This window comes from Lutjanus erythropterus, chromosome 13 (assembly GCF_056507025.1).
Source record: "Lutjanus erythropterus isolate fLutEry1 chromosome 13, fLutEry1.hap2, whole genome shotgun sequence".
In the NCBI taxonomy this organism is placed as follows: domain Eukaryota; kingdom Metazoa; phylum Chordata; class Actinopteri; order Lutjaniformes; family Lutjanidae; genus Lutjanus; species Lutjanus erythropterus.
The window spans coordinates 3,416,455-3,432,479 of record NC_139329.1 but is presented as its reverse complement, the minus strand read 5'-3'; the positions used below and the strand labels follow the sequence as shown (position 1 = coordinate 3,432,479).

The 16,025-nt window shown below is 38.9% G+C and overlaps 1 protein-coding gene across 1 annotated transcript; it reads left to right on the top strand.

Annotated features, from left to right (window-relative positions):
• Positions 1–595: 595 nt before the first annotated feature.
• tgm2l (transglutaminase 2, like) lies at positions 596–14,665 on the top strand. The gene is made up of 15 exons (XM_084734686.1): positions 596–665; positions 3,888–4,058; positions 4,333–4,563; positions 6,021–6,139; positions 6,846–6,974; positions 7,134–7,311; positions 8,742–8,883; positions 10,094–10,197; positions 10,400–10,542; positions 10,629–10,728; positions 11,483–11,628; positions 11,754–11,883; positions 12,025–12,185; positions 12,336–12,472; positions 13,933–14,665. The coding sequence occupies exons 1-15, from the start codon at positions 650–652 to the stop codon at positions 14,114–14,116; spliced, it is 2,091 nt and encodes a 696-aa protein (XP_084590812.1). The 5' UTR covers positions 596–649; the 3' UTR covers positions 14,117–14,665.
• The last annotated feature ends 1,360 nt before the right edge of the window (positions 14,666–16,025 follow it).

Below are 16,025 nucleotides of genomic sequence, written 5' to 3'. Positions count from 1 at the left end.
ATATAAAATATTCTATTCAATAAATTTTATTTTTTTGTTTCTCATTCAGTTCTGTATAGATCTACTCATTCTTTGACTAACAGAAGCACTGGGGTGTCAGGTGTGACTGTGTGGTGATGGCAAACGGTTTATATGACTCACACGTCAGTTAGAAAGGCTCTTTAGCATGATTTTGCTTCGGGCCCCGGGGAGGTCAAGACCAGCTCTGCCTCCATCCCGTCTGAAACAGCTGAGCAGTGATATGGAAGTGCTGTGGGAAGTTTGTCAGTTGCTCAAAGTGCTCTGTAACAAAAGGTCAGTGGATGTTAACACACTGACACACTAACACACTGCACCTTAACACACACATACACACTGACAAGGACCCCAGTGTCTCAGAGGTGAGAGACTCACTTTAAGCAATCACTGACACACACACGCATGCATGCATACACCCGCACAGGAAATAGGTTTTTGGTAAGTGATGTCACTGAGAGGTCACAGAGGGAGGTGAGGTGGAGTGTTGGGGTGAGTGTGTGTCAGCGAGGTGGGAGGGTCAGTCTTGTCCTGTATAAATGCATGACTGTGATGGACACAGCGCGAAAAGAAGAGTGTGAAGACACTTGAGGACACTCAACGTTTTAACAGACTACACAGAAGAAGAACTGCGATGACCAACCGCGCAGGTAAGTCATCTCATCTACACTGTAAAGCCTAATAAGTTAGCAATACTCAAAAAAATTGCCACAATTTTCTTTTAAGTTTAGGAGCTCAAAAGTTGGAGCTTATCTAAACTTAAATATGCTAAATATAATAAATATGTGTTATAGAGTATGGACTCTTTGATTGCAGTTAAATTAAAATTACTGATCAAACCAAATCAAATATTTTCAGTAAATGCAACTCGGAATTTTCATTCACCCACCTTGTTGCAATAAGTTAAACAGAACTGAATTAATTAGTTTGGTGCAGTGTATAATATATGAGTATATAGTATTAATATATATAATAAGTATATTATTTCACTTTCAGTAAACTTAAAGTAGAAATACATCAAAAAAATGCTTCTTTTCTTTTTCATTTCGTGTTTTAGGGACCTTTATTTAAAATGATTAATTTTAGAGATTATTTATTAGTTTAATAAAAAATTAAAGAAAATTCTACTGGCACTCTTTTTTTTGAAGTTATTAGAACCTTTAAACAAACTGTACTGTCTTCTCTCTGCAGTCAATATCACAAACTTTATGGAAGATTATGATGCGAGTGAAAAATGTGCTGATGTGTAATTCAACACTTGGGTGTGATATGTCCCATCCTGATTCCTGCAGTGTGTACAAGCCGAGCTCAGACAGGGATCAGATCAGCCAGTCTGTTTTATAAACCATTAAGTTCAAATCTCTGAACAGTTAGTTATTCACAACAGATTTGAATTTATCTTTCATTCAAGCATACGGCACGTTTTAGCACGCGTGCAAAACAATTTGTACAACTGTCATCACTTGCACATGGCTCTGAGCTGAGTTCAGTGACAATTGTCAAACGTTGGATGCAAAATGATCCATTACAGTTTTTTCTCAACCCCTTTTTCTCATTTTTAAAACTTAACTCTTATCAAAACTGTCTGTGCAGTTGTCACAACTGTTTCACGGAACTTGACAGCCTTATTGCATTTGTGGAAAAGGTAGTAACTCACCCAAAATATTTAATTCATGCTTCAAAACCAAGTTATTGTATCATTAAATTGGTCACTGCCGTCAAAATGAAGGCTCTGTCACCGTGTGAGCCGTACTGCTCAAAACATTTAGATGTTTTTTCACCATGAAAGTCAACAATGGAACAACATTGTACAAATTTTCACTTTTTCTCATTTTCTTCGGCTCAATTCTCAAATGAGAGTTCAAATCTCTGAACAACTAGTTTGTTGTTCACAACAGAGTGGAACTTTTCATTTCAGTATTTCAGTCATTCAAGCATGTCTTATCATATGTTCAAAAGTACAGTTGTCAACAATTTTGCACAGTAATCATTTGCATATCTCGCTGATCAAACCTGATGAGTTGATTCTCAGTGAAACTGTCAAACTCTTCACAACTTTTAAAGATTCTTTCATTGTTCGAGCCGTCACATGAAAAATGATCAATTCGGTCACCAAAATCTATCAGACAGACATGTACAGTATATTCCATAAATATCTATGACATATAATGTTTGTGATGGCAAATGAGCTGCCAGGTGATTATCTGTTCACAGTGAAGAACAGTAGTCTAGAGATGGCAGTAATTGCAGCTCATTTGATGTCTGGTGGAGCCATTTGTTGAAAAAGTAAACTCAAACTTAAAATGAGAAAAAAAAATGTTATAAATGATTCATGATTAATTGATTGTTAGTGTAACCCTAGTTTGTGACCACTGAGCAGAACAGAGCAGGAGTGAGGAGTCATTCAGACTAAAGATTTAGAGAAACAGAAAAAGTCAATTCTGTTCAATGCTGTCCTATAAAGGAAAACGACAGTAACAGTTCTTGTGACATCTTGTGACACCCTTTGTCATGTGAACAAATATCTTCTCTCAAATGTGTTGCATTCTGGAGAAAACTGGGGGTCGAAATTACAGTAACTGCAAAAAGCCAAAGTGAACAGCAAACAACTGTAACTTCAGTCATGGTATTCTAACATGTAAAATATCTGCAAGAAAATGAATATGTCAGTTATGTACATTATAATACTATATATCACAACAAAAATTAAAATAAGACCACAGACTAACCACTGCAATGACTATGTGAAAATGTATTGCATTAAAGTGAAGCAATCAGTGTCATATTTTTTCTGTTGAAGCATATTGCTAATATTTTATTAGAATATAAATATTATTAGCTTCAAATACTCAGAAACATCCTAAAATAATTAAAATAATTTGATTTTAAAATTTACTTGGAACATTATAAGTATACCGTAATATAATAATTAATGTTGTAAATAATAATAATAACAATAGCGTTAAGAAGCATCATTTTTTATCATTATCAAATTAAGGATTTGATCATATTTGTCATTATTCTGCTTTTTAAAGCTAAAGTGATCAGATAAAATGGAAGTTGCTGCCTTTTGCTTTGGTATGACACAATATTTTTTGCTATGCTCTGCAAAGGCAGAATACAGGAACTTCCAAATAAGGTCAAAGGTCAAATCAGAGGTCAGGATTAATATGTAGAAACAATAACCTGATATAAAGCTATAAGACTGCCTGCAATTATTTTGGCTCGACAACAAGAAAATCATTTTTCTCAGGTCTGCACTCTGTAATACTGTAGTACAACAGAAGAAGGATGTGCACGTGTAGAAATGTGTGACATACACTGTAAACGGGGAATTCACCTTTGATCTTTCATTTTAAGTCATATTCAGAAGATTTGCCACAAAATGACCTCCATGTGACACCTGGCAGCTCATGTTCCAATTCAGCAGACACCACAAACATACCATGTCACAGTTATTTATGCCTACATGTGTGTCTGACAGATTTTGATAACCAAGTGGATCATTTTGCACGCGACAGCTCAAACAATGACAGCATGTTTAGAAGCTGTGAAGATGATTTAACTGAAATTCAAATCATGGGTTTTGACTACAGTTATACTACAGTACAGTGAGTAGGATAGTTTTATGGTTTAAACCCAGTTCATATCACTCAACTTACATTTATTGCATTTAAAGGAAAAGTTGGATATTTTTGGAAAGACACTTGAAGCTATATCCAGGAGACAATTAGCTTAGCTTAGCGCTACCATGTCTCTGTCCAAAGGTAACAAAAAATGCCTGCCTGACACAAACGGATAACTTGAAGCCTGGCTAGATGTATTTGCGCGTGATCTCGATTGTTGAACTTTGTCTCTGTTTGCTCTGTCAGGCTTGATTATTGACGTGGATCTGAGAAGCCATGAAAACAACTTGGCTCACCGCACCAGGGAGATCGATCGGGAGCGCCTGATTGTCCGCAGGGGTCAGCCCTTCTACATAACTCTGCAGTTCTCTGACTCTCTGCCCCCAAAACACCACCTTGAACTGGTCCTGCACCTTGGTGAGTACAACATTACAAAAAAGCAAATAAACACAAAAAATACTTCAAGACATAGTAAAAAGCTGCAGTCAGCATCATTCTTCTACACCAGTGGTTCTCAACGATTAGACCCTTTGGAAGACTGGTTCTGTAGGACAACCCTGTTCTAAGACATCAGGCTGATTTCCACTAATTTTCTTTGTGATGCTGGCTCAGATAAACAACATTAGGATGACTCGAAGGTGCCATTATCCATTTTCTAAATAATATAAACATTTTCTCAATGTTTCTTCAGGTAAGAGAGATGAAGTGGTGATCAAGGTTCAGAAGGATCGTGGGGCTGGAGACAAGTGGTGGTTCACCCAGCAGGGGGCGCAGGATGAAATGCTGCTGACGCTGCACAGTCCAGCTGATGCTATCATTGGCCAATATCACCTAGCTGTGCTGGTGACATCACCAGATGGACATATTGTGGAGAAGGCCGACAAAATTAAGTTCCACCTGCTCTTCAACCCATGGTGCAAAGGTAAAACTGATCATAACTTCAGCTGAAAACACAAATGTCCTGTTCGTACTAGTTTGTAGTAGTCTCACTAACAGGCTTGGGAGGGTTACTTTAAAAATGTATTTTGATGCAGTTACTAATTACCTGTTAATGTTATTTTCATCATCACTTAAAGTGATAGTTCACCCAAAAATGAAATTTCACTCAGTATCTCCTCACCCCTGTGCTGATGTGAGGATGGGTGAAGATCTCCAGCTCACAAAACACTCCTGGAGCTTCAGCGGAAACCAGCGTTGCAGCCAAATCCAGTACAATTGAAGTGAATGGTGACCAGTTTTAAAATGTAAAAAAACACAAAATGTCTCCATACTGTTTGTGCGGTGTAATCCAAGTGTCCATAAGCTGCAACATTAAAATTTGACCCAAAAAGACATCATTTACACCATGTTTTTATCCTAAATGTCAACTGTAGCCTCTCAGACCTGATCCTCGTGCACACACCTGAAGCAGGTACACAAGCTCTCACCCAAGCAGCAACACACGAGATATATGAGATCTCATGATACCTTCACATCTGTGTTTACATGCTACCTGGAAGAGACTCAGACAACAGAGAGAGATCTGCTCTGAAATTGTGACTTGTTATACCTACGGTTGACTTCGCAAACTTTCAGAAAATGTCTGAGGACTTTGAAATAGAAGAGGGACATAATTTCTTTGCTGCAGTCACGCTGCTTGGGTGAGAGCTTGTGTACCTGCTTCAGGCGTGTGCACGAGGATCAGGTCTAAGAGGCTACAGTTGACATTTAGGATAAAAACATGGTGTAAATGATGTATTTTTGGGTCAGATTTTTATGTTAGCTTATGGACGCTTGGATTACACCACACAAGCAGTATGGAGACATTTTCTGGGTTTTTTTTTGTGTTCTTTTTTCACATTTTAAAACTGGTCACCATTCACTTCAACTGTACTGGATTTGGCTGCAACGCTGTTTTCCACTGAAGCTCCGGGAGTGTTTTATGAGCTGGAGATCTTCACCCATCCTCACATCAGCACAGGGGTGAGGAGATATTGAGTGAAATTTCATTTTGGTGAACTATCGCTTTAATGAGTCGATTATATTTACTGTCAGTGAGGAGTAAAGACAAAATTTCCTTGTAAATGTTGAATCCCTCCAAAAGACAGATATTTTCTGCAAGAGTGAATGGAGCTGAGCAGTTGGATGCGGTCACTCCATCTGCCTTTTTTTTAAATTAGATAAGACTACATAAGAAAGTCAAGAGCTAAACTGCTTCATGCAGAGGATGGATTTAGATGTCTATCTGAAGTCGGATTATCTGTTACATCTAAACCATAGTCAAAGTCTGTCTTTGTGAAACCGGACCCAGAATTAATGTTGTTGTTCCTGCTTGTTGTATGTGTACTCATGGTCTTCTCTCTCAATTTCTCTCACTCTGCGTGTGTGTATGTGAACCAGATGATGTGGTGTACCTCCCTGATGAAAGCCTGCTCCAGGAGTACATCATGAATGAACATGGAGTGATTTTCATGGGGAGCTGGGATCATATTAATAGTATTCCCTGGAATTATGGACAGGTAACACACACACATTGTGTGAGTGCTTGAGTGAGCTGAGTATGTCTGTCGGTAGTCTGTGTGAATTGTCACAGCAGTGTGACGGCGGAGCCTGCATCGGGACATCTGTTTGTTGGACAGAGGAAACTTGTGGACGAGAGGTGTCAGAATGTAACCAAACCACACAAACAAGGGCTTGTCTCTTCACAGCTCGCTGGGAACGCAGAGAGGAAGACAAACAGATAGATGGCAGATACACAGACAGGAGCTGTTGCAACAGGCACACACACACAGACCGACTAATGATTTGAAATCTGGGTAATACTTCAGATTACAGCCCGCTACAGTCCCATAACTACAGTATAAATTCTCTCTAAATTCATCACAAACATCCAGTTGATCATACTTACCCTGTAATAAAAGAATAGGTGCCCAGTAGTTAAAAAATAATTACTTAATAGTTTCTTTGTAAAATCCTAAATGTCACCTCCTTATTCCATCTTTTTCTCCAGTACCTATATGTATTGGTAATTACTGTGCTGGTACAGCGTTATTAAAACACATTACTCTGTAACCCTGGAGTAATTACACAGTACGCTGCGGGCTGTAATCTGAAGCAATACCGATACCAATACCGTTTAAAAAAATGTTAAGAAGTCAACATTTTCCTTTCTTTGTCTCTCTCTCTCATGTTTTCTCCTGATCTCCCTGTTACTGTGTCTCTTAGTTTGAGGACTATGTGATGGACATCTGCTTTGAAATCTTGGACAACTCCGAGCAGGCCCTGAAAAACTCAGAAATGGACATTGAGAAGAGATTCGACCCTGTTTATGTCAGCAGGATCATCAGTGCGATGGTGACGATCTCTTCTACTCTTCTACTGAAACAATACTGACAGTTAAAGGGATAGTTCAGATTATTTGAAATGGGGTTGAATGAGGTACTTATCCACAGTCAGTGTATTACCTACAGTAGTTAAAGATGTCCCCTCGACCTGTTTTCTCCACCTGCGCAGGTGAACGCTAATGGTGACAGGGGTGTTCTGGCCGGTCGCTGGGAGGAGCCATACACTAACGGAATCGCACCGTATCGATGGACTGGCAGCGTGCCAATCCTCCAACAGTGGAGCAAGGCCGGGGCGAAAGCGGTCAGATATGGCCAGTGCTGGGTGTTTGCTGCTGTCGCCTGTACAGGTGAGACTAAGTATAATGGTGCTGAAGATAAGGAAAAAAAAAAAAAAAGTGTTTTCAGGAGTACTTCATTCTCACTGTATAAAGCATGTTTTAAAGGAATAGTTCAGCATTTTAGGAAATATGCCTATTTGCATTCTTGCTGAACAGTTAATTTTGACAGCAAATTTTAAATTTCTTTAGCATGTCAATTGATTTTTTATTTTACAATCTAAGATTAGCAACACTGGTTTATCCACTTCTCTAATCAGGACAGGACTGCTGTGGTTTGTTTAAACTTGTATTGTATTTCAAGTTTAGTGAAAGCACACCAGCTCAGATTAGCTGATCAATTAGCTTGAAAAATCCAAAACATTTAAGTGTGTTTAATTCTTTTGGATGACCGGTCTGGGAATGTCGCTGATACCGACTGTGGCGTCACACAGTCTACACGTCTGGGTAAACAGGACCCCACCTGTGGCCTGTACCATGAAGCTGGATTTATGGTTATTTTCTGGATTAACTCTGGGTTTTCGGTCCTACCTCAGTGGTTCACTTCTTTACAATCAGTTGTCTTTGCCAAACAGCACTAATCATCACCAAGATCCCATGGAGCTTGGTGCACGGATCATGAGAGGGAGGAGGGAAAAGTATTATTCCAATGTGTTTTTATAAACCGATTTCACCCCACAAGCAGAAGCATTAAAGCCTTGTACTTGTTGTACTTAAAAAGATATTAAAGTAAGCCTTGAAACCTTGAATTAGGGTTGGGGGATGATTTTTTTCATCCCAGGGAAAATAATACAATATAAATATAAAACCTGGGTCCATGTATCAAAATTTCATACACAGAGAGAGTCATAACTGAGCTTGTTGAGGTGTCCTGTCAACAGTTTTACAGACATCTCATGTATAATTGTGGCTCATGGGAGAAAATGGTTTTTGTACTGGTGGGGAATTTTTCACTGCAATACTGTGAGTGGCCACTGGGAAAAATTGGTGGCAAGGCTAAGTGGCAACGTCCATTCTATTCAGATTATAAGGCTATGGTTCTGACTGACTGGTGCATTATCCTAAATGTGTCTAACCTCCACACAAAGAGACTGGATCTCTCCCCGACTTGTCCATCCTTAACATTTTCATCTCTTCTATTTGTTGATGTGAAGTGCTTCAGATTTCATTGTAGTTTTTGTCCCATAAGTTACTCTTTATTTAGTTAATGTCTCATTCTTGTCAATGAAAAAAATATCATGAAAATAATTTTTCAATAAAATAAACACTGCCGCTGACAGATGAGATGAGAAGACTGTCTGTACAATAAAACCTTAGCTTAGCATAAAGTGTGTGTATGCAGATCAAAGACAGCTTGCGGAGCTGCATTTCAAAAAGGAAAGGAGGGACGGAGAGTAAAGTAGTTAGGAGCAAAGGAATGATGTGTCATGTTATCTTCACAGTGCTGCGCAGTCTGGGAATCCCGACACGCCTCATCACAAACTTCGCTTCAGCCCACGATGTCGACGGAAACCTCTCTGTAGACTTCCTGGTGAATGAGAAACTGGAGAGCCTTGATGAAAGAGGCAGACATGATAGTAGCTGGTAGGAACACACACACACACACACACACACACACACACACACACACACACACACATTGTCTCCTTGGGATTATATGGTTCAATCTGTCATTTTGATCAAAATTCAGTTATTCTGTGATTGTTGATTGGCATGAGCCAATAAGATAAGATAAGATATTCCTTTATTAGTCCCACAGTGGGGAAATTTTCAGTGTTACAGCAGCAAAGTGTATAGCAAAAATAGTAGAAACAACAGCAAAAGAGAGACAATAAATAGCAGCAAGCAATAATCAGCACTTTAAAGATACACAAGAGGACCAATCAGGTTCTGCTTCTTTTTCATGCTGCCGCCTTGCTCCAGGGTTGCCAGGTCTGCATTTTTTCCATGGAATTGGCTACTTTTGAAATATTTCCTATATACCTATTTTGCATGCCTCTTGAGTGAATGGTGAATTTGAACATTTATCTGTCAGTAGCTGGTAAATGTTCACATTTTTTAAGTTAATTCCCCACCCTGGCTGCCAGACTAACATTAGAAAGCTAGTGTTAGCTGACTAGTGTGGTGGCTAACAATGAAAATAAACACCTCATTAAGATCTAAAATGATTTAAAACTTGAAAACATGTTACCTTTGCACTGTCAGTCAAAGGTTTTTAAAGTTAATTAAATCATCTACATTTGAATTGATAGGGTCTTAATCACAATTTAAGTATTAATTCCATTCATTAATCCATTTTTTTCTTTGCAGACAGTGTATCAGAATCAACATTTTTGATATAAAACTAAATCTCATGAAAAAGTCAATCATCTTTTCATACATGCAGACACTATGTTACAACACTGATTTTTATAAGAATAAACTGTTTTTGTTCCTTGAAAATTGTTGCCTCTTTTCATGTTTTACAGATAGAACCTTATATTTCCAAGCAGAACATGAGTTCTTAGGATTAGAAGGTTCCATCTGCATTTGACCTGTTCCAAAAATCCCATTCACAAATTTGATAGGATTTTGATATTTTACATTTAGAGTACATTTAGGGTTCATGTATGAAAAAGATTTGTTCCACATATCATTTTTGTCATTTTAAATGCAAAAACTTTCAAGCTCAATATCTCAAAACTACTCAGAATACAGAGAGAACCTTAAGATTCCAAAGGGATAACATGTATTTTGTAGATGATTTGTAAGAGGGGACTATATCATAATATACAAAAAATCCTCATGATTTTAGGAACTTCCACTGTTGGGTCGAGTCCTGGATGAGGAGAGAGGATCTCCCAGAAGGAAATGAAGGCTGGCAGGTTTTGGACCCCACCCCTCAAGAACTGAGTGATGGTACATTACTAAATTTGAACCAAATCTCTGTGAGACACCTTCCTCTCTGTACCAGAATTAGAATCAGAAAGATCTTTATTGTCGTTACACTCAGGTACAATGAAATTATGAATGGCTTCTCTTCCCATCAGCCTGATAGTCAAACCGAGTTACCATCATTAATGCAACACACACTTGTTTCCGGTTAATGTTTGCCCTCCAGGTGAGTATTGCTGCGGTCCGTGTCCAGTGACAGCAATCAAGGAGGGAAATCTGGGAGTCAAGTACGACGCTTCATTTATATTCGCTGAGGTGAACGCTGACATCATCTACTGGATGGTTCAAGCGGATGGCGAGCGGTGGAAGGTGATTGACCTTTGTGTGGAATGTGTCTTATGTTTGCTCCAGGTAAAACGCAGTGAAGACAACGATGATTGTTATTGTTGTTATAGATCCTGGAGGACCAAGCAGGTGTGGGGAAGAACATCAGCACCAAAAGTGTTTACAGCAACGACAGAGAAGACGTCACTCTACACTATAAATATCCTGAAGGTTAGTTGAAAAGTTGTACACTGAGGAGTTGGCCGAACAGGGTCAGTGACAGCAGCAGTTGCAGAAATCATACAGCTGATTGAGGATACTGATGGCCTCCATAAACCTGCAGCACTCTCTAACGCTGTAATGCTCATCCACTCCAGCCCCCCCACCATACACACATTTTTGGTATTTTTAGGGGGGCGCTGTAAGGGCAGATAGTAGTATACACCATAGGGGGTGCATACCTCACCTGAAATCTGGAACCTGAAGATTATTATTGGACCTGTAGACCTGCCTCTCAGCCTTGTCGCTAATTTTTCCCAGTGGCCACTTGCGGTATTGCAGTGAAAAATTCCCCACAAGCCCAAATAGCATTTTCCCTCATAAGCCACCATTATAAACAAGATTAAAAAAAAGCTGTTGAAAGGACATTTAGAACTGCAAATGAGGTCTGTTATGAGTCTCTCTATGATGATTTTTTGATCCAAGGAATTTTTATATTTGTATTGTGATCTATCATCACAATATAAAGTCTATGGGCCAAGTGGCTGGAAGTAAACCTCAAAACTATTTTGACATACCAGGTGAGCAACTCTCATTGAACTGACTGGGCACCATCTTTGAATTCACTATCTCATTCCATATAGTATATTTATGGTTGGGCTGGGGTTGTGAATGCCCCCACAGAACTGAAGACATTGACTTGTGATATCTGCTCACAGTCTGTTCACACTCATGCTCAGGACTGGCTGTCACATCTTCTCCACAGGCTCCCAGAAGGAGAGGGAAGTGTACGAGAATGCAGGACGGAGGGTCACAGAGCCAGCCAATTACGGAGAAGAACCAGTAAGACTGCAGCTGTCGATCAAGGATGCAAAGCCTGTATTTGGGACAGACTTTGATGTGACTGTTGAGGTATGGACTGTATTTATAAATGTCTGGATGGATGGATATTTATGGATATTTAGTGAAACAACATCAGAGTGACCACTAGCAGCAGTCTGTCCATTCATCCAGTCATGACTCCATTCTGTCCGCAGGTGAAGAATGAAGGAGGCAGAGACGCTTACGCTCAGCTGACCGTGCTGGTCATGGGTGTAACTTACAACTCTCGTCACCGGAGGGAGTGCGAGAGAAAAACAATCAACGTGACTGTTCCCGCTCACAAAGGTTAGTAGCTCAAACGATCACATGCCGAGTAAAAAACAGTGCTGCTGTGTCCTACCTGCATACTTTGCCCTTTTGTCCCTTTTTTGCAGCAGAGCTTGTGCACTATGATGTTTAATACTTTGTGTGTGTTTGTGTATTCAGTCCACAAGGAGATTCTGCGTCTGCACTATGACGACTATGTCAACTGTGTCTCTGAGCATCATCTGATCAGAGTGAAAGCGCTCCTAGATGTTCCAGGGGAGAACAAACACATCATGAGTGTCGCCAACATCCCACTGAGCGTGCCTGAACTCCTCATAGAGGTGAATTCCCGAATGCTTTGATCGAAAAAGGCATTTGTCCTGTAAAATCCACTGGTCTGTCTTGTGGATTTTTGTGTTCTGAGATTGGAAAATGTGAATTGCACCTTTATATAGTCTCAAAAACTACAAAGCTGTCTCCTCTGTCTCCAGGTACCTGGGAAGGCTGTTGTGAGGAAAGATGTGACAGCCTACATTTCCTTCACCAATCCTCTACCAGTTCCTCTAAAGGATGGTGTTTTCACTGTGGAGGGGGCCGGCCTACTGTCAGCCACTCAGATCCCTTTGAAGTAAGTCACGAGTCGATGCACAGGGAATAGAGAAACTCCTTATATCACTGCAGACTTCAATATCACACATACTAGAATAAAAGTTGGTGGGTGTCTCAGTATCCAAACATCAGACTTGGCACTATGGCCCTGTTTACACCTGGTATTAACATGCATCTTGTGAAGTGATCACAGCTCTGTGCACATCAGTTCACACCTGGCATTACAACTTGTGTCTCAGTGACTGCTTGTGATTGGATCATGCTTGCCTGCTCTTATCATCACATCATTTCCATTTGTTAAGACCAAATGTGTCGTTGAAGCAGCAATTCACTTCCTGTACCTAGGTTGCCAGAAATTAAAAGAAGTTTGCAAAGACCTTGGCGATTATTTAAGTTATTTAAATTTGTCTTTACTCATGAATTCTTTGACATACATGTTAATACCAGGTGTAAACAGGGCCTAACTGTTAGCCTGGTCCAAAGGTGAGATGTAACTAAGTACAAATACTTCATTACTGTATTTAAGTAGATTTTTCAGGTATGTGTACTTTACTTTACTTTTTACTTTTACTGCCTACATTTTAACACAAACATCTGTACTTTCTACTCCTCACATTTTCAAAACAGGCTCATTACTTTAGTTTTAATGCACAAAAAAAAACACCTAAAAAATATGTAGAACATGTAAGACAAAAACAACATCAAAGGCATAACAAGATAAAAATGATGTAACAAGATGAAAACGATGTTAAAAGTATAACAAGACAAATACAATGTAAAAAGACATAATAAGATAAAATTATGTAAAAGATGTAACAACAAAAATTAAGTAAATGATGTAACAAGACACATATAATATAACAATACATAAAAAGACAAAAATTACATAAAAGAAGTAACAAGACAAAAATGATGTAACAAGACATGGCAATACAAACACAATGGTTGTTACTTTAGTTTTAAAGCAAGACGCAAGACACATTAAAAAAAGTAACAAGACAAAAACGACATAAAAGATGTAGCAAGATGAAAATTATGTTAAAGATGTAGCAAGATGAAAATTATGTTAAAGATGTAACAAGACAAAAATGGTGTAACAAGACAGAACTATAAGAACAGAATGTAACAAGACAAAAATTATATAAAAGACAAAACAAGCCTCTAATGACGTAACAAGAGAAAATCAATGAAAAGATGGAACTAGATGAGAAAACATAAAAGATGTAACAGGACAAAACCACGTAAAAGACATAAAAAGACAAAAAATATGTAAAAGACTTAACAGGACATAAAAAGACAAAAGCAACGTAAAACGTAAAACATGATGTAACAAGACGAGACAGACAGTGGGCGACTCGACCGTTGAGGTTCATTTAGGTTTGCACAGAAATGTCAATTTTCTCACCTTTTTGACCGACACTTTGGTTCACGACAGGACCTCAACAATGTATTCATCACTCTCTTTCTTTTTCTCTTCAGCGGTGATGTAGTTCCAGGAGGGAAAGTGTCCATCAAGTGCTCCTTCTCACCCACGCGGACCGGGGTGAGGAAGCTCCTGGTGGACTTCGACTCAGACAGACTGAAGGACGTGAAGGGAGTCGCCACTGTGGTTGTCCACAAGAAGAACAACCCATTCATCCCTGAGATTACTAGATATCTCTAAAAATGTTTGGAGTGAATGGAACCCAACATATCTTAGATTGTGGGATACTGTGACATCTGCTGAATGTGAGAGGAGGAGCTGCCTTGTTCGAATTAAAACAAAACAAAATAAGTGCCAAAATGAGAGCAGACGCTAAGTGTCGAAATGTTCTGTATATGCAGATAAGTTCTGTTAAAATTATAGCTGTTTTTTCTATGATGACCACGTCCCTATCCACAAAGAAATGCTTGACACGTATTATCACCTTAAAGCCACTGTATGTCAGATGATTTCTGGCTTTGCATGATGCCTCGCACATATGTGCTTCTTCTTCATGTTCCTTCATTGTACCATTTAATGTCTCGTATTTCTGACCTAACATGTTGCCCTTTATCTTCGTTCCTTTTCTCTGCTCCAAATCACCACTGTCTTGAGTCCCTGCTTATTCAAGGAAATAAAGCCCTGATTCATGAGGTGCAGGGTTGAAAATGTACTATATTCTTTGTTATGTGTGTTTGTTGTATCTGATGACACAAAATCTGTTGTTGTATGTTTTGATACTACATTACCTTTCCAATCACATTTTAGTCTTATGCTATTTAATCCTGATATTTATGGATTTGTATAATGATTCTGCGCTCAAGCTGATGTGAGACATATGTCAGTATGATTTCAATAAACCTTTTTTTTTCACAAGTATTCATTTGATCTGATGTGTTCTTAACATTATTGTCTGATATAGCTATGGGTTGGCTATTGCCAACATTATTTCAGATTGTTCAAAGCAAAGTATTCTGCATATGAGGGGCTCACACTGTCAGTTAAACAACTGGTATTAAGGACAAATTAGTTTAAAAATGTCTATAAATATGAGATTTATTATGAATGCCAGTCCTCAAGACATTAGCTTACATTCATCAACAGAGACTGAATGGAACTGTCAGAGCTATAAAGTCACAAACTGACTCAGAACAGTGCCAAGTGAAGACCTTAAAGGGATAGTTCTCCCAGAAATGAAAATTCAGTCATTATCTACTCACCCTCATGCCAGTTGAGGGTCGGGTTTAGTTTCTTAGTTCACAAAACACTGCTGGAGTTTGACAGGAAAACAGTGTTGCAGAATCTCCCAAACAATGGAAGTGAGTGGTGACCAGTTTTTTTTGGTTTTTGGGTGAACTATCCTCTTAAGCACAAATGAAGCTCATTTGATATGCATGTGTATCCTATGTACTGTATTGTATTGTATTGCTGTATTGTACTGCAATATACTGTAAATTTGTGAATATTTTCACAAAATATTTTTTGAAGGGGACAGTTTACCCAAAAATCAAAAACACATATTTTTCCCCTGACCTGTAGTGCTGTTTGACCAGCTAGATTTTTTGTTGTGGGTTGCAGAGTTTTGGAGATATCAGCCATAGAGATGTCTGCCTTCTCTCCATAACGTATGGACTGGGTCTAAACGGCACTCGGCTTGTGGTGCTCAAAGCGCCAAAAAATGCATTTGAAAAATTGAATACAGGTGTCTCTTTCCAAAAATCATAACCCGGTTATTCAGAATAATCCACAGACCTTGTTGTGAGCAGTTTCATGCAGGAACTACTTTAGTGCTGGCACATGCTAAAGTAGTTCCAGCACATTCTGCTACATAAAGAAAGTAGTTCCTATGAAAATGCTCACGACAAAGTCTGTAGATTATCTTGAATAACTGTGTCATGATTTTTGTAAAGAGACATTGGGACATTGTGCAACTCGGCCAGGAGAAAAAATATGCTTTTTTTTTGTGGTGAACTGTCCCTTTAAGCCAATCATCCACCACAGTCTGGTTCAGGTGTGGACTTTCTTAAAACTTTTCTGTCAGAAGGTTCTTTCTGGCAGACATCTTTCCTTTCTGACAGAAAGATTTCCGCCAAATTGAAATGTGAGTCAT